Below are 17,944 nucleotides of genomic sequence, written 5' to 3' on the forward strand. Positions count from 1 at the left end.
CATGATTCGGTGACCGTTTTCCTTTCAGGAAAAGATTCTGAACAATTCATCGAACTGCCCTCCTGTTTCTGCTCCATCTACAGAGAGCTCAAAGTCCAGAAGAGCAAAACTTGTTTTTGATGACAGGTAAGAAAAGCAGAGGGTGCCTTTCCCTTTTTGGGGGCGCTAATCTTGCAGCACAGGGAGCTCTTCTGTGGAGAAGGGTTGTCTTGTTTGCTTTACAAAAGATGCTGAATACTAGTTTATGCTCTGGAGATCTGCGTGTTGTTCTGCAGCAAGGTGCTTCTCTGCCTGCTCTGTGCACCATATATTTGGCAGATGGTCACTCCTTGAGAAGGAACTCTAGTCTGCCCTGTGTGTTCCTGCAGAGCGTGGATGGACCAGACAGTAGATCTAAATAGTCTGGGGTTGTCCTGTTTTTAAGTGTAGATGTATCCATTGCACCCTTTCAGGATATCAGTGCTGCCTGTCTGCCTGTCCTCTTTTAACAGAGTCTGCTTTGCCCATGGTGAGCAGTTGTTGTCTTTGGTAGCAAGAGAGGAGCCTTCATTTTTTGAACCCCAAATGGGATTGTGATGCAGTACCTCTGTTATTGTAACTTGAGTTAGAGGGGGAAGAAGTTAAAGCTGTAACATTAACAAACTTATGTCATAAAAGGAAGTGCAGAGTAGGTGGTCTGACTCCATAAATGTGTCTTCTGTTGTAGGACTTACTCAGCTGATCATTATTTACAGGAAGCAAAGAAGTTAAAACATAATGCAGATGCATTGGTAAGCAAATCTACAATGTTTATCCAGTGTTTGCACATTATGCTGGGTTTTGTTTACTGCTTTTGCTGTGTTGCTGCCTGTCTGTACTAGAACTTTCTGGTATTTACTTTCAATATTTTCCTTTTATTTTTTATCCAATCTTCTCAGTCCGACAGGTTCGAGAAGGCTGTGTACTACCTAGATGCAGTGGTGTCGTTCATTGAGTGTGGGAATGCATTGGAGAAAAATGCTCAGGAATCCAAGTCCCCGTTCCCTATGTATTCAGAAACTGTGGAATTAATCAAGTAAGCGCTGTAAAGCACACACAAAACTCAAGTGGTTGGGGAAGAGGGCTGGAAATCAGAGCTTCTACATTTTACTGATGTTCTGCCACTAACTTTTGCAGCTCTTTGCTCTGCACTAAGAACGGATCACTTGCCACTTTGTTCCAATTACTGAAACTTCAAGTGTGTTCTTGAGGCTTGAGATTCTTTATTCCAAAGCTCATGATGTCTTAACTATTTGTGACACGTGCAGAGCAGAACTATTCCAATTATTGTCTAGCCACGTTCTGTTTTGGTTCTGAGGGAAAGACCTGAAACAACGAAGGAGTTGAAAGTTGAATTTCATAAGAACTTTGGTGGCTGATAAATGATAGTGTAATATTTTATTTTGTGGTTTACTTGATAGATTGTTTTCTTGTTGGTGATTTGTTTATAGGTATACTATGAAACTGAAGAATTACTTGGCACCAGATGCTACAGCTGCAGACAAAAGGCTAGCAGTGCTTTGGTACGTGTATCCTGAACCTTATATTACACACTGATTAACTGAAAATGCTTTCTGTGTGAAACGCTGTCTTACACTGAGTTTTCAGGTTTTTTGAACCAAATAGGAGTTTTCTGTTTGACTATGCAGTACCATTGATGCTATAGATTGATTACTGTAAGGGCATGTTAACAACAGCAGATAAGTCTTTCAGCTATTAAGGAAATGACTGACTTTCTTCAGCTCTGACTTCCATAATGTTCTGTCAGTTACTCCTTTTATTTTAGACCATGATGTCATTGGTCAGTTGTCTGTTGCATGCAATGAAGTTGTTAATATGGCTAAAAATGATAGAGGTGCCTTTGTGAATTTCATTATCATTGGTGTTTTGATAAAGTTACTGTTTGATGAACTGAGCTCTTCATTTGCTCTCTTTGTAAACTATAGTGTTCCAAAATAACAGACTACTGTTGAGTTGGTTGCATGGTCAGCTGATGTTGGGCTGTGACCTAAATGCTTCGGGAAACTTTGAGATTGCATTAACAAGCAAACTGTTGTCTGGTCTTGGCTTTAATTTTAATAAAATAACATAATCAGAGCACACTGCTTTACTCGTTTGAATGAATTTACAATTCTGTTTTGAAACTTTCTTGGAAAGGAACTTCTCTCTTGGATTCGAGAGGAGTAACAGCAGGAGGGTTTGGGGTCCTTGCTGTGTGTTCACCCAGTGATATGGCAAAACTTGAAATGGCTGTTAAGAATTGTCATTTGCCTTCTGGATTAATTAAATGGCTGCAGCAAGCAGTTGAACAGAGCTGACTGTGTCAGGTGGAAAAGGGAAGGGGGGCTATAGCAGCATGCACTAGGCTCAGTGTGTCTTGATGTGAGAAAAAAATGAAAGAACCCCTTCTGGAGAAAGTAAATTAGTATTGTGTGCTGAGCTCAGAACTGGAGATGACCTGTATCAGTAAAGTCACTGCAACCTAGTTTCAGCTTAAGGCAGAAAACTGTTCTTTACTTTCTTGAGAAGTAAAGGTGGTGTGGGACTTTGTCTAGTTACAGCTTTGACAGTTGGCAGTTTAGTGTTGGGAGAGAAAAGCTTTTAAAAACACAGGTACTCAATTTTTGACTTCTGGCATGTTGTGATATGCTTGACTTTAACTGTAAATGTTTTGCTGTTCTGTCTTTGGTTAGTCTTCGGTGCCAGTCTCTACTATACCTAAGGCTTTTCAAACTGAAAAAGGAAAGTGCATTGAAATATTCTAAAACTCTGACTGAACATCTGAAGGTAATTGGATATATATTTTCTTCCAATATTAAAAAACTAATCAAATTGAAGCTCTACATCACTTAAAATTCCTCTGCCCGGTATTCAGATTGCTGCATGTGAACTTCCAGTATGCCCTAATTTAGGAATGGACCTTGAAAGTATGTTCAAGCTGAGTAGTTTAAAGCTGGGAGGATACAGCATGACTATGATGTCATCAACCCATTGGTCGTAATGATGGCTTCCTATTAATATTTTGGTGCTGCTTTTAGTAAATTTAGTTGGCGTCAAAGAGAATTTCAACATAATTTTTTTGTTGATATAACAAAGCTAAATTTTGCTGATTTGTGTCTTAGTCATCAGTGAAACGGACGTTTTTCCCAGTTTTGAAAGTACTTTGATATTATTTGGGATATTTTGATTATTGCTTAAAAAAAAAGCCATGAGAATTCATGTTCAGAAATGACCAATTAAACAACCAGATAAAATATAATTAGCTGAGGTATAAACGTACATTTATTTTTTCCCAACAGAATTCCTATAATAATTCTCAAGCACCGTCACCTGGTATGGGAAGGTAGGTAGTAAAAGTTTACCTGTATATCTATGTTTATAGCTCATTTTCCACATGAACTGCAAGTTGGAGGTGCTCAAAGAGCAGCTTTTACTTTCTTGAGCCTTGGTTGTTTTTGATCTAATTTCTAATTAATGGTGTGCTGATGGACAGTGGGCTGAATATGAGCCAGCAGTGTGCCCAGGTGGCCAAGAAGGCCAATGGCATCCTGACTTGTATCAGGAATGGTGTGGTGAGCAGGACTAAGGAAGTCATCCTGCCCCTGTACTCAGCATTGGTGAGGCCTCACCTCGAGTACTGTGTCCAGTTTTGGGCACCTCAGCACAAGAAGGACATGGAGGTACTGGAGCAGGTCCAGAGAAGGGCAACGAGGCTTGTTAAGGGCTTGGAGAATCAGCCCTATGAGGAGAGACTAAGGAAGCTGGGGCTGTTTAGTCTGAGGAAGAGGAGGCTGAGGGGAGACCTTATTGCCATCTGCCAGTACCTGAAAGGTTCTTACAGTGAGAGTGGGGCAGGTCTCTTCTCACTACTGACTTGTGACAGGACGAGGGGAAATGGCCTCAAGTTGCGCCAGGGCAAGTTTAGGTTGGATATTAGAAAGAACTTCTTTACAGAAAGGGTGGTTAGGTACTGGAATGGGCTCCCCAAGGAGGTGGTTGAATCGCCATCCCTGGATGTGTTTAAGAGTCGCTTGGATGTGGTACTCAGGGATATGATTTAGCAGAGGTTTGTTGTTGTGGTATTGTTTTGTGGTTGTTTTTTAAGAGATAGGCTACTGGTTAGGCTGCGGTTGGACTTGATGATCTTCAAGGTCTTTTCCAACCTGAGTAATTCTATGATTCTATGATTCTATGATTCTAATTGTTCTAAGGTCTAGATTTTGATCCCGTTGTTCAGGTAAGTGTTCTGATAAGAGGTTGAGAAGTCTGCTATACAGAAATATTCTCAGACAGCTCCTTGTTGGGAGGAATGAACAAAAAACTCCTCAGTGTGTCCTTAACACACAGGTCACTTGTCTCAGTGGTTTGTAGTTTTATGTAATGCTTTTGCTCTCAAAACAATAGCTCTATTAGTGCTGCAGTGATGTGCTTGTAGCCCAGATGGCTACAAGTACTTTCACGATCAGCTCTTCCATGGTACAGCAGTTTACTTCAGTTCTTGAAACATGACAACAGACTTTTTATAGATTAATCTATTAAAACAAACAAACAAACAAAAAAAACCCAGAATTTTAGGAGGGCATTTCACATATGTATCATGTTATTTGAAAATACAACAGCAGTATAATTGCCTTGCTTTAATTTTTTCATTACTGCTTTGTGAGGTTTAATTTATTTAAACAACAGATTTGATTGAAAGATGCTGCATATCGATTTGGCTGTGAGGCTGAAATACAGGAGCTGGAGGAACATGAGAGATTTTCAAAAGCTCGCTTGTTGCAGGGCCAGACCTGAGTTCTTGGTGTGTGAAGTGGGAGTGCTTTAGCATCCCATGTTCTGAGCTGTAGGAAGACATTTGCATGACACGCCTGACATACCTGTGTGTGCGTTTTACAATGTAATGTTTTCCTTTGGATAAGCAGCAAGCCTGTTGGTATGCCATCTCCAGTCTCTCCAAAGCTGTCTCCAGGGAATTCAGGAAATTACTCCTCTGGGGCAGCCAACCCTTCAGGGAGCGGGTCTTCGGTGACGATCCCCCAGAGGATCCATCAGATGGCAGCCAGCTACGTCCAAGTTACATCCAACTTCCTCTATGCCACTGAAATTTGGGACCAAGCTGAACAGCTGTCTAAAGAACAGAAAGGTAAGGATAGGCAAAGGCAAGTTGTAACCTCAGACGTGCAGGTTACAACTCTAACAGGTTTTCAATTTTGGAGTTAAAAGTGCATAATGATACTTAATTGGGTCCTCTGTAAAAGAAAGATGGAAAGTAATTCCTTTGGTGACAGCGATGCTCTGGGCTGGCTGTCCTGGTTGTCAGGTGGTGCTGGAGATGTAACGTTTCCTACCAGCTATGCTTAAAATAAACAAATCTTGCATTTCCTGCAAGTTTTTCTCTTTAGGAAGTAGAACTTGGTGCATTTCCTTTTCTGAAATCCTGGAGTGTATATACACATTTGAGAGAGAAGGCCAAGAATGCTTTGTAACAGTTAAGCCACCATGTAATTATGCTTACCTTCTGCAAAACAGTAAAGAAATGGACTTAGAAAGGACCTCTTTTCTTTCTCTTTCTTCTGCCCTCATTCAGCCATCTTTCATTTCTTTTGCCTTGATCTGGAAGGTTTGTGCTGAGGTGGTGTTCTTTTAGGGAGTGCAGTATTTCCCTTACGGCAGCCAATGAGAAAGACTGCGCCTAATTTGTGTTTCTGTCGTTTTAGAGTTCTTTGCCGAACTGGATAAAGCTATGGGCCCTCTGGTTTTTAACTCAAGCATCATGACAGACCTAGTGCGTTACACCCGTCAGGGACTACACTGGTTGCGCCTGGATGCCAAGTGATACTTCGAACTGAAGGAATGGAAAATAGAACACATTTTTCTCGCTGCCTCTGATTTATCTCCACAACACTGTGTCATGTCAATAAGGAAGACTGCCATAACACATTGCTTAGTTGACACTAAGAGCAAGGAATGCTTTCACATGTCTCCCATCCTGATTTGTGTTTTGTGTTTTAACCCAAAATGATCTTGTTAATGAACTCCTTCAGTATTCCCTTTTTAAGTTATTTAAATATTTTTAAATTTGCGACATATAAAGGTGTAGCTTGGCTAATCTATCATGGATGGATCAGTCATTGGAATTCCCGTCACAATACGTAAATAGTCGGTTTAAATCCTATTTATTTTAATTTTTTTAATTTTAATTTTGAAAAGCCCAATTTTTGGGCAGTTTTTAGCTGTTTCTTCCCTAAATTTACCCTTCCAAGTACTTAGGAAAAATTAAACATAGACACTTTATTTAAGTACTCTGTGAGCTTTGTTACTCTGTAATGTCTTGTGGTGGTAGAACCTGTAAAAGGAATTAGGATTGATAGGTTCTAACGTGTAGAAACACCGTACTTTTCATGCCTAATGCCTATGAATCAACTAATAAATGACAGCTAGAGTTTTATTATTGCAGAATTTGTACTAAATAGAAAAAATTCCAGATATTCTTCTACGTATTAAAATACTTCATTTAAATGAATTTTAAAGAAATTTATATGGAAAAATATTTAGCTGGTTCTGACTTGGGTTGCTTTCAAGGCAGTTTCAAACCATTGGTTAACACTATAGCAAATCATGAAACAATTTGCATTCGATGTAATATCAGAGTAATGATGTAGGAATGAACTTCGGTCTGATAGGTGTGATGCATATAGGAAAGGTTTCTGAAATGGACAATCTTGTGCTTTTTTTTAATCTCTCTTCATTTAAAACGCATTTTGTTTCCTTGCTTGTCATTTTTTTGACACTTGCAAAATCAGCAGTTTTGTGGTGAAAAAAACCAACAGTAGTTAAATTCCTACCAGAACTGCCATTTGCATCTTTCTCATTGACTGGAAAATCAGGAATCTTAAGTAGAGACGGAGGTCCATTTGTTTTCCTTTTAGGGTCTGATGGTTAATGGACACTACAGCATGACAGTGCAACAGCCATTGTGGGGTGGGGGAGCACACCTGCTATTACAGGGAAGTTGTCTAATCGTTTTGATGCAGAATGGATTTAAAACTTGTATTTACCCCATGTTAATGAAGGTCCCATTCGTGTTTGATGCATTTGACGGAGCAGAATATTCATTTGAGAGGAAGCGCGTTGGTGCAACAAAAACAGTTTGTGGAGTTGCAACCGACTGCTCTCAAAACCAAAGTACCTTTCCACGTGAGGTGCTTGTCTGAGTCAAAGGTTTAAAATGCTACTGCTTTCAGTATTGCTTAGTGCCCCTAACATGTCTGGTGTGCCTTATGCCTTACTTTTAGATGAAGATTTTATGAACTGTTTACAAGATGTTTTACAGCAGGACCAGGTGTACTGTATGCAGTGGTCTTCTGCAGTACTTGGGTAAAATTCCATTTCCTTTTCAAAAGTACCAGTGTCTGTCATGCAAACTGACTTCTCATTGCAGTGGTCTCCTTCTAAAGAGTCAAGCTCTGAATACTTTAGAGTGCGATTGTGGAATGCTGCTTTGTTTTATCTCCCATTTAACCCTTAATTCTGTACCAGAGATGAACGTGCACGTTCAGGAAAAAAATATTGCACTAAAGTTTTGTGTCGTTGTGGTTAAGTGCCAAAATCATGGCAACCTCGAAAGAAGGAATAGAATTCTACGCTACTTAGTACTGCAGTATGTCCTATGGGCTTTAAGAGTTTAGAAGTTTTGAAATGAGTAACCTACTAAAAGGTAGCTGCATATTCGTAGAGCTTCCTTTGTGTTCCAGCGTGTTTTGTACTTCCAGAAGAGCTTTGCTACATACGAACCAACATGTGTTTGGTTAGCGGACCTGTGACTTTTCCCGTTAGAGCTGAATCACTGATCAGGTCTGTTGGTTGGAGCATCCTTTATATTGAATCACTGTGCAAGATCTCATTCTTTCGTGTTTGCTGTTAGAGACAGAACTCTGTACCCTCAGACTCTGCATCCTGGTTTATAGGACACTGTCAACTAATTTTTCCTTTAATACTCTAAAGTGCCTAGCACCCTTTTGACGCTATATAAAAAATACCTTTGTAGGAGTTGCATTCATAGTTGATTTTTTTTGTGTAGTGCTGCACCGGCCGGTGCGGCTGCTTCCAGCTTGCTCCTTTGTGCACCGTGACCATGACTGTAAGCAGGAATGGTCTCATCTCTGGGAATTTATTTTCTCTTTTTATTTCCTTAGAGTCCCACAAATACCTTTTGGTGTCACACGCAGTTGTCTCTTACAAAAATGTTTTGCTTGTCCCCAGGTCGGTGGGTCTTAAAAAAGACTGTCTTTGGGTAACTGAAAGACTTCTTACGTTGTGTTAAAATGTGGACCTGAAATGGCTGACAGAATCCGTCGCAGGGAAATGTTCCCTGGAGTGCTGCCCAGGTTTTCTGTCCGTATGGGAGATACACAGTGGTCTTGTTATTGGAAAAGAAATGCCTTACTCATCTGTGGCTATTTCAATCAGAGACACTTAAAGTTCACTCTTCCAAAAGCATATCTGATTTGGGCTTTACCATTGTTTCAAAGACAGAAGTTGTGTACTTTGTCAGATTTCATAGCTATAAAGAAAAATGCAAATACTGAATATGCTTCCATCCCGGTGCCACAGTGCAAACTAACAGCCCAGCTCTGTCCTTTTGTTAACCTCTACACAACAGCAGTGGAAATGCAGACGGCGTCAGCGCTAAGGCAGGCTGCGGTGGTGGCTGAGGAGGGGGTCCCTTGCTCCCAGCTTCCTCAACGATTCCCTAGACGATTGGATCTTAAATACATATCAACACTGAGATCTTAATTCCCTTACCGAACGTGGTCCCAGTTGGTGAATCTTAAAAATGGCTTAATCAGACTAGGCTTGCTCAGATATCACTGTTATTTGGATTTGCTGTGAAACTTGCAGGTTCCTAGATGGTAAGGTGCAAACATTTATATTTATAAACAAATCTTCAGGACACCAGAGTAAAACAGCCCGATACTTTTATTTTGATTTGAAACTATTAGCCATAAAGTAGAGCGTGTGGATGGCTCTTCTTGGCTTTTGATGGCAGTATGCAATTTGTATTGTATGTGTCTTTTAATATATATGTATATATATATGAAATCAGTCTGTCCAAAGTATATGTTATACTTGTTTTTAGATTATGGTGCAACTGACTATATTGATATATTATTTATTGAGTGCTGAGTCACCATCTTACTGGTGATAAATCTTGCATATTATACAGGAGTGCAATGTATATTCCTTTAGATTGCTGAGGCTTGATTGCTGTGATAACAAAAGAAAAGAAGAAAAAAAAAAAAGCCCTGAAATGTATTTATGAATGGCCCCAACATACAGAGTCAGTACTTTATGGGAATGATGTTGTGCTTGCCCGGGGCAAGTAAAATAAAGCCGTAGGCAGATAATGATGTAGTTTTCCAGAATGGGAAACTGTTGGAAAGAGAGACTACCTTTGCTGTATTTAATATTCGGTTACCTAACAGATATTTACTGTCACCGCAGCGTTTATGTTAAGGGCCTGAGCAAGTCAAGTTTGAATTACCCATTGGGGAGTGAGCAACTTCCAAATTTGTAGATTTCTGACAAAAATTTTGGTCAGGGTTTGAATTACTCCATCTAATGAAACAGTGTTATGGAAACCTGTATGTTAATGCTGGATATCTTGAAGTGTGAAGACTAGCCAAAGCTTTTGGTGGCCAACTCAGACAAATACAGAGCTGTTCCAGGAGGCAAATCTCCACAGTGTGAAAGTTACCTAAAAGCAATCAATCAATCAGGGAATCGTGATGTATGTCCAACTCCATTACTTTTCAAGGAATTGGTTTCTGATGCCATGATGCCATTTGAAAGCAGCGGTGTTGGGGGTGGGGGAGGCAGGGAGGGAGGGCTTAGCAACGTGATAAATACATTTTTCTCTCAATACGAGCTCTGTCCTTTGCTAGATCAGCCATGGACAGCATTAGTTCTTTGCTCTCTGCCGATCTCAGCTGAGTTTCAATTGAATACACTATACTGAGCAATTTGAAACGCTGTGTTACAGCTTTAGGGTTTATATAGGCCATCTTTATGTAAATGTTTTAATTTCATCTGGAAACTTAATGGAAATGTACCTACTCCTGTCATACCTCTCTGCGTTTGCTATTGGAGCTGATACGGGCAAATTGGAATGCAGTGTTCCCCGACTTGTTTTTTATATGCAGCCCTGGGAATCGGTGCTGTTGGGTGCACAGTACTTCTGCAGCGCTTCTTTTCGGCTGCATTGATGTTACACATCTGAAAACTCAACTCTAAGGACCAGGCGTGACTTTTGCAAGCACAGTTCCTGACATTTGTATCTGGTCCCCCTTTTAAATTGTTTTAAGAAATTTTGTATATGGAGGATAAAGTGCTTATATATTTATTAAAAATCCTTTATCTTAATTGAAATTATTATTTGATGAAGAAGGGTTTTTTTGGGGGAGGGTTTGTGGGTGAGGGAAGGTAACTTTTCACCTGTCTCTTATAAATGAAGCCCTTGTGAATCATACAGAAAGGTACTGCTAGTAACTAATGGGATGTCTCTGTTTCACACTTTGTACATGACGAGTCCATGTGTTACGTTTTGTTTCTATGGGAATATTTAGGCGTCCGTCTTCAACCAAAACCTAAAGAAACACACCAACTGTGATTTTATTTGTTGCAATACATTTGAAATTTCAAAGGGTACTTTGGGGCTCAAATTAGGATTTCTAAGTCAGTATGTGCATTTCACGTAATAAAGCTGTTAATGGTGAGCAAAGTATTATATACTAACTAGATTTTTTCCACATCTGTATAGTATATTCTATGTATTTTGTGGTATTGAGATTATAGAAAGTTTAGTGTCTGAAACATGCGTTTAATGTGTATTTTTAAACAAATTTATGGCAATTAAAATATTTGGAGAAAAGGGTATCACATTTCAATTTGTAAAGATCTTTTTAACTACTGTGTCATTAAAATGCTTTGTACAATGCAAAACTGTAACTGGAGAAACTAAGTTTAATAAATATCAAATAGATTTTCTGTATTAAACTTCAGAGTGGTCCTGTCTGTTGAATGGGCTGCGTGCTCCCTGCTGCTGTGTTTTTAAGCAGAGGTTTCTTTTTTGGCCCCAGCGCTCTCTGTATAACAAGGGAAGATTCCATCCAGTATGTGTGTGTCTCAGACCTGCTGATATTTGTCAGTCAAAAGTAGCTTTGTTTCTCTCAGCTCTTTGAGTGAACGCATATCTGGTCAAAATCTGACGCTGATAAAAGGTGTGTTGAAATAATGGGATTCTTCAGGCGGGGAGGTCAGCTTGGGACGTAGGCAATTTTGATTAGAAATAATTTAAAAGTAAATACTTCTTCCAGTTATCACCAGATATATTTAGTATATTGAATCTGCTAGCACTATTATTATCAGTTTGTTTGCTCTCTCTTCTAACAGGCCTTTATTTGAAGTCCGGATAAGAGTTCAGCTATTGAGACTGAAATGAGACAGAAGCGTGATCAACTTTGCACACTTGCCAGGTTGAAGGATAAATGTCTAAAGTCCACTGTGAAATAAGCACTTCTGCTTGAAGTGCCTGATGTGCCGTCAGCAGACACTGTGGTCACAGGATACAAGGAAAAACCCAGGTAGTTTGTGGAACATAAACTTTTAATACGCACCTTAAAAAAATATATTTGAACAATTACAAAAAAAAACAAAACAAACATGAGATGCAGAGTCCTTTTATTGAGCGTGGCCATCCTCAGTGCGTGCTGCAGAGGTACAGCCCCGGTGAGCAAATGCTCTCCATCCTTTTGAAGTCCTTTTACCAGTTCTTGTGGCAGGAAAGTCAAATGTACTTGTTGCTGATTTGCTGTCGTAGCTTCTGCGTGGTCAATAAATACGTCACAAGTAGAGCTGAGCCGTGGCAGCAGTAACAGCAGTGGGTGTTCTTAGAGGCAGGTCACTCGGAGGCTGTTCTAAGGAAGCAGCGGTTCTTCCTGGAGGACAAAACATCATCAGGCACTGACAGCTCAGACTGGCGGCCATGTAGGGCTTACACAAGTCTGTCTGGCCCTAGCGGTGCTCATCTTACTCAGCCATCGCAGCAGTGCTGCTGTTATCTCAATGGCTTAATTCAGTTTGACTTTATTCATTTTACGTTCTTTGCTTCCCATGGTAACTGCAAAGTACAGCTTACCCAGGTCTGAGTAGTCAGATAGTGGCGTACAAGTTATACATAAGAGACACCTTTCTGTCTATTTATCTTCCTGTAGCTGCTGTTACAGTTCATTCATGTTAGTTGGTAGAACCACAGGAAGCATTTCAAATGCATGCCTCGTGTGCATGGCAACTGAGGAATTTTTGCTTTAGTATTTTAGCTCTCTTTAAAAAGAGAGCTGAAGTAGTCCCTGTTAATTAATATATGCTTTAAAGTGAACTGTTTTGGCCTTAAGAAGGATTAATTTTTAAGGCCTCAATACCTAAATTCAGTCTAGAACTCTGTGTTCTTTTTTCTCTTTCTAAGATGACTTTTTTGGGGTTGCACTGCAATGGCTGAGGCCTGTCAAAAAGGGCACTTGGACTCTGTTCTGTTTGTACTGCCAACAGCAAGAGATCTCAATCTATTGCTCCATCCTTATTCCTGGCATCTTTTTCTTTTATGCACAGAATTAATCTCATATCTTAATTGATTGAGAAGAAGTAGGAACTTCCTCCACATAACACAGTATCAAACATCTCCGAGCCGCGATGTTGGTTAGGGTTAGTTACCTGCATAGCATTGTGATGCATTCACTGTTATCCCGACATGAGGCTCCAACGGGTCTCAGTGAGACTCCTCTCCAGAAAGGCGTCATCCGCTTCTGTCTCTGGAGGGGCTGTGGTTGGTGCAGGGAAGCACAGTGCACCTGGAACAGAGTTGCAGCCAACTGTCAGGAACATGCGGCAGCAGTAGGCAGGGGGTCATTTTGATGCTCGGGTCAATCATCTTAAGCATTTTTAAGTGAAGGACTTTAAATCTTCCTTGTTTTCAGACATTGCTCTCTTAAAGCATAATTGTTTGTATCCGAGTCCTAAAGAAATAGTTATTAAAAATCAGCATTTTTGTTACTTTAGGAGGGAAAGCACAGTTACTTTGAAAAGTAATTGAGCAAGTAACCCAGCTTCACTAGGCAGACACTACTTCTTTGGGATGCTGAGTCCCCCAAAAGAGCTCTACCCACGCTGCTGACTCCTGCCAGTTTCTCTCGTTCATGCACGTCTTTGCTGCCTGACGTCTGAACTAGCACTTCAAATAGTTATCTGTGCTTACCTGACTGAGCAGCAGTGAGAAGAATAAAAGGAACGCCATCATTTTCCAACAGTGCATCTTCGCAGGATGAGCTGCCACTTCAGCTGTGGGAGCAGCTGTGGGCGGAGGAGGTTGGAAGAGCCCCGAATAGAACTTCCCAAGCCACAGCCAGATTTTTATAGACTTCATTCTCTTATCGTTGCATCAGCTGTCAGTCATTACAGGAACAAAGTTCATTTAGGAGCAAGAGGGAATTACAAAGTTAGCATCTACTGAAGTGATCTGGTTCAAGGCCTATCTATCTAGCTAATAATTTACTCTCCTTCCACTTGTACTTTGTCTGGTCAGCTTACCAGATTTGCCAACTGTTCTTTCTTTAAAGTCTATCTAGCATGTTACCAGAACTCCCTTGTGTGCTTGCAAGTATAAGTGTGGGTGGCCAACAGTCTCATGGTGAAGATCAAAAAGCCATAACCTTATTTGACTTCTGTGACATTCACAGCATGCACAGCTCTGAGTTTGCCAGCTGGGAGGTAAATACTGCTCTCCTGAGAGTATTTTGAGCAGAGAATCGAACTTTTGACTCTGCTTCTCATTCTTGGTGTGTGGAAGAATCACAAGCAAATCATTTAACCTTTCTTTCCACAAAGCAGTACTTGAGAATCAGATGTAATATTTTCCATGCGGGGTCTGGAATGTCAAAATTATGTTATTACGTGGTAGGTAAATCACAGATCTGTTCTTTCAAGGATCCTCACTTGCAGTTAGTCTCTAGATAGCTAAGCACAACAGTAGAAGAGATGGTTACAAGGATTTTATGGAGGTGAGTTGCTCTATGTAGCAAGACTGGTGTATGGAGATGAACGCTCTCTGCTGTACTCTGTATCTCATAGTCTACCTCATGGTTAATCTTCTGAAAGGTGCCAACAAAACTCCCACTGATGTGGACAGGCAGACTGTAATTAAGGGGAATCTTAAACTCTTCTGTGGCGATATAAGATTGCCAACAGCCTAGAGAAAATGATGTTTAAAAAGGGCTACGTACTGCTTCCCATTCCTTCCAAAATATCAAAGTTGAGACACGCTTCCCCCACTTGTCTCCCACTGAGACAAGTAGGAGTAGGTGTGTTTCCAAGATTACTACTCTGTAAATGCACCTTGTCAGCATTTACTCCTTTTTGTCTGTGATTTATGCACCCAGCTACACGTATGTCCACGTATGTCCAGGTATGCTGTATGTGTCAAGGAAACGACTTTTTTCAGTTGCAGAGTAGCAGAACACCGGTGTAGTTGTGTCAAGTTCTGCATGTAGATTTGGAAGCAGTCTGTTTAAAAACAAACATTTCAGGTACTGTACGAAATAATTGTGCTTCAGCTACATTATAAATCCAAATGTGAATGAAGTAGGCTACAGTTTTCTGTGATTGCCTAATATGGAGGCATAAATGCCAGCGTGGAAGGCAAGTTACATAGATTAAGATAATGCCTGCTATGTTGTCAGGTTCCAGCCTATAAATGATTACTGCGAAGCCCCAATTTCACTGGGATTAAATAAAAGCCCTTTGCAGCATATGGCCTCCAACCCACTGCGGGAAGATTTGTTCCTTTCCTGGAGTTCCTCTTGCATTTTCCCACTTCCCCTTATTTGTCTTTCTTCCCAGTATGGAGGAATCAAAACTGGTCTTTATTTTGCATTCTTGGGTCTCACATAATCACTGCAGATCCAATAGCTGAACTTCAGCGTTGGTTGGTTGGTTGTTTTTTTACGTTTTGCTGTGAATTTCTCAGTTGTTTCTTTTACTGAATCCTTTTTTTACATACATCTGAGTTTTAATTACTGACTTCACCTGTGGAACACAAGTTTGAACGGCATCTCAACTCTAAGAGCAGTGCCTCCAGCATGTTGTTGTTTCTCAGCATTTTTGGCTAGCTAAATCTAGTAATGTGTGATGTCAGAATTGTGTATCCTGAGTTCTTTATAGTGTCTTTGTAGTTGCAGATCCCTTCGAGCTGCAAGAAAAAAAAAGGGACTGATTGTTTCCATGTATGCAAATGCAGCTCAGTCTGTCTGCTGCTGGCCAGCAGATAGCCACTGCAATCGTTTAAACAACTGAAAAAGAATGTAAAACGTTGCTGTGTTGCCACTTTTAACATCCAGTGAAGGAACATCAGAAATAAATGAGGGGACAGATTGATTTTCAACTGCATTGTTCAGACTGAAATGCTGCTCAGCTGAACTCCCACGTACCACCTGGCAGGTGGGAGCCATCACTGCAGCAGCGTGCTGATGTGCCGGGTTTGCTTCTTGCTCCCTGCTGCACGGCCGGGCCTGCAGGCAACTGCAGAGATGAGAACAGTTCAGCGGGACTGCAGCAGGCGCTGCCAGCAGCAGGAACTGACAGGGAGCAGCTCCAGCCCACCTGCTGACCCTGCAGCATGAAGGTTAAAAGCCAGGGCCTGGCAGCGGTGCTGTCGCTTGAGGCTCACAGGGCTGCTGGGTTGTAGGTAAACTCACCAGTGGCAGCTGAACTTGCCACCTGTTTACAGCAGTCTAGCAGCTGGTCTGGACATAGTTCAGCTGTCTGTGAATGGGGGCAGAGACCTCATGAGAGGCTGGGCCCTGTTCTGAGCTGCTCGTGCTCAACAGAACTGCTGAGAGGCACTGAAAAGGAAGTATTGACTCCCACAGTAAACCCTTAGATGTCCTGTTATTCAGGCTACGAATCAACTGCTGTTGCTGTTTGAGGGTAAGTAAATAGGACCCAAATAAGAGTTCTGAATGAAGTACGCCTGCCGACATCTTTGGCTGCTCAGAATTGGAGAACCCAGTTCATTCATCCCTTGCTTAAGTAGAAGATAGGATTGAACTGAACTTATTTTTAGCAGAATTTACAGCACTAAGTAGCTTGTTTTACTTGTTTCTGCCAACCTCAGACTGCACTTGGAACAAGAAAGCCTTCCGCTATAGAAACTGTGTACCCCCCAGCTTGCTGAAGTGAGAGACTGAGCATCTTTGTCTTCCAGACAGCTCAGCCCTTAACCCACAAAGGATCTATCACAGAACAACGTCACGCTCTGCAGATTAGATAAATTTTCAGTACCAGCTACAGGAATAGCGTGGCAGGGAGATAAAGGTGTTACTTTGCTTGTGCTCGAGTTTGAGACAGATAGCTCAACACTAAGAAAAATAAAAGATAAAGGAATGAGCCAAATGTTCTGGACTTTGGAGAGGGAAGCGTGTCGTGTACGTAAGAGCCCCGGGGTGAATTTTGTAGTCATGTGCTTGAAAATTTAATGGTAGTAATAGAGCTCCTTAAATCATCTTTGGGTGTTAAAATAATCCTTTTACTTCCTTGTAGTTCCCTAGGAACTGCTTTTAATTCAGCCAATTAACGCTAACCAAACATCAGAATTGCAGTTTATCATCTGATTATTATTAATAAATATGATAACCCGGTAACTGTATAGAGGGTCAAAGCTCATATTCAATTCTGAACCATCAGTCAGGCTGGGCAATTTTTGCCAGTATCATATCAGACTGTTTGTTCTTCACAGGTACGGAGATGGGAATATATTCTAATTCAAGCAAAAAGTGGTTAGTGAGGGAAAGATAACGGATCAAAGAGCTCAGCTCTGCACTGCTATTTCTCATCACCCGCACTGTAGCCAGGGCTGCCTTCAGCTACCTACACTGAGAAACACTGCTAGGAAATAAAGAGCCTGGAAACGTGAAATAAAGCAATTTGAGCTTAGAGGATTTTAATACCGTTATCTCTCTGTATGGAATTCACCTGACAGATAACGTGGTACAATTCACCTTAAACGCCGTAAGACACGGACTTCATATAAAGATATGGGCCGAAGTTAAGGTTTATTAGCCATTATTATATATTATCTCCCTGTCCCTCTGGTTACGTGAACAAGCATCACAACAAGTAATGCAGCGCGGTGCCACGGAGCGGCGCAGTCACTCGTCGTTCTCGTAGTCAGCGGGATTCTTCCTCTTCAGCCTCTCGAACTCCTGCATGCCCCACGAGTACAGCAGGTAGGCGCCCACGAAGGCTGCAAACGGAAAGGAGCGCTGACACACGGCACGGCAAACAGCAGCACGGGCTGCCCGCTGTGCAACAACGCAACAACGCCACGACGCCCCGCTGCAAAACCTACTGCCGTTATAAAGCCCCACTGCCGTTATAAAGCCCCATTGCCGCCATAAGGCCCCACTGCCGCCATAAGGCCCCATTGCCGCCCTGTGCCCCCCTCAGCCCCGCCGCCTACTCACGGGGCGCAACCTTGAAGATCTGCGAGCTGAAGCGCCGCCACACGTTGGGCAGCCCGTCCGAGAAGACGTTGGGCATGGCGCGCTGCTCGAAGGGCGACAGGCTGTACGTGATGATGTGGCGGACCCGGGCCAGGTTCCCGAAGTGGATCCCCATGGCGGCACCGTGTCACCTTCGCAGCCGCCCAGCCGCCGCGCGCCCCGGAGGCGGAACCTCACATGCTGCTTCCGCTTCCGGGCAGCGAGGCGGTCACTGGTTGCCATGGGTTACTCTGGGTGCACGTCGGGAGGCCCCGGCGGTCGGCGCTCCCCTCAGGGCTGCGGGCGCTGTGAGTCTCGCCTCGCTGTCCCCTCGGGTT

At 41.9% G+C, this 17,944-nt stretch overlaps 3 protein-coding genes across 7 annotated transcripts in view; 1 reads left to right on the forward strand and 2 right to left on the reverse strand.

The window, feature by feature from the left end:
- Positions 1-11,070, forward strand: part of AFF4 (ALF transcription elongation factor 4) — a 49,292-nt gene extending 38,222 nt beyond the window's left edge. For all 5 annotated transcript variants that reach the window (XM_072348028.1, XM_072348029.1, XM_072348030.1 and 2 more), the window contains 8 exons: positions 29-126; positions 707-770; positions 918-1,054; positions 1,470-1,541; positions 2,712-2,805; positions 3,318-3,361; positions 4,941-5,161; positions 5,736-11,070. In XM_072348028.1, coding sequence (XP_072204129.1) covers positions 29-126; positions 707-770; positions 918-1,054; positions 1,470-1,541; positions 2,712-2,805; positions 3,318-3,361; positions 4,941-5,161; positions 5,736-5,854 — 849 coding nt within the window. In that variant the 3' untranslated portion in view covers positions 5,855-11,070. The remainder of the gene's footprint in view (positions 1-28; positions 127-706; positions 771-917; positions 1,055-1,469; positions 1,542-2,711; positions 2,806-3,317; positions 3,362-4,940; positions 5,162-5,735) is intronic.
- Positions 11,071-11,666: 596 nt separating this feature from the next.
- LEAP2 (liver enriched antimicrobial peptide 2) lies at positions 11,667-17,134 on the reverse strand. The gene is made up of 4 exons (XM_072348647.1): positions 17,098-17,134; positions 13,328-13,514; positions 12,787-12,923; positions 11,667-12,014 (listed from the first exon to the last, which is right to left on the reverse strand). Exons 2-4 carry the CDS (start codon positions 13,493-13,495, stop codon positions 11,978-11,980), a joined length of 342 nt encoding a protein of 113 aa, XP_072204748.1. The 5' UTR covers positions 13,496-13,514; positions 17,098-17,134; the 3' UTR covers positions 11,667-11,977.
- Positions 17,135-17,158: 24 nt separating this feature from the next.
- On the reverse strand, positions 17,159-17,748 carry UQCRQ (ubiquinol-cytochrome c reductase complex III subunit VII). Its single transcript, XM_072348648.1, has 2 exons — positions 17,589-17,748; positions 17,159-17,368 (listed from the first exon to the last, which is right to left on the reverse strand). The coding sequence occupies exons 1-2, from the start codon at positions 17,740-17,742 to the stop codon at positions 17,274-17,276; spliced, it is 249 nt and encodes an 82-aa protein (XP_072204749.1). The 5' UTR covers positions 17,743-17,748; the 3' UTR covers positions 17,159-17,273.
- Positions 17,749-17,944: the final 196 nt, after the last annotated feature.

The sequence above is a fragment of the Excalfactoria chinensis genome, chromosome 13, assembly GCF_039878825.1.
Source record: "Excalfactoria chinensis isolate bCotChi1 chromosome 13, bCotChi1.hap2, whole genome shotgun sequence".
NCBI classification, from domain to species: Eukaryota; Metazoa; Chordata; class Aves; order Galliformes; family Phasianidae; genus Excalfactoria; species Excalfactoria chinensis.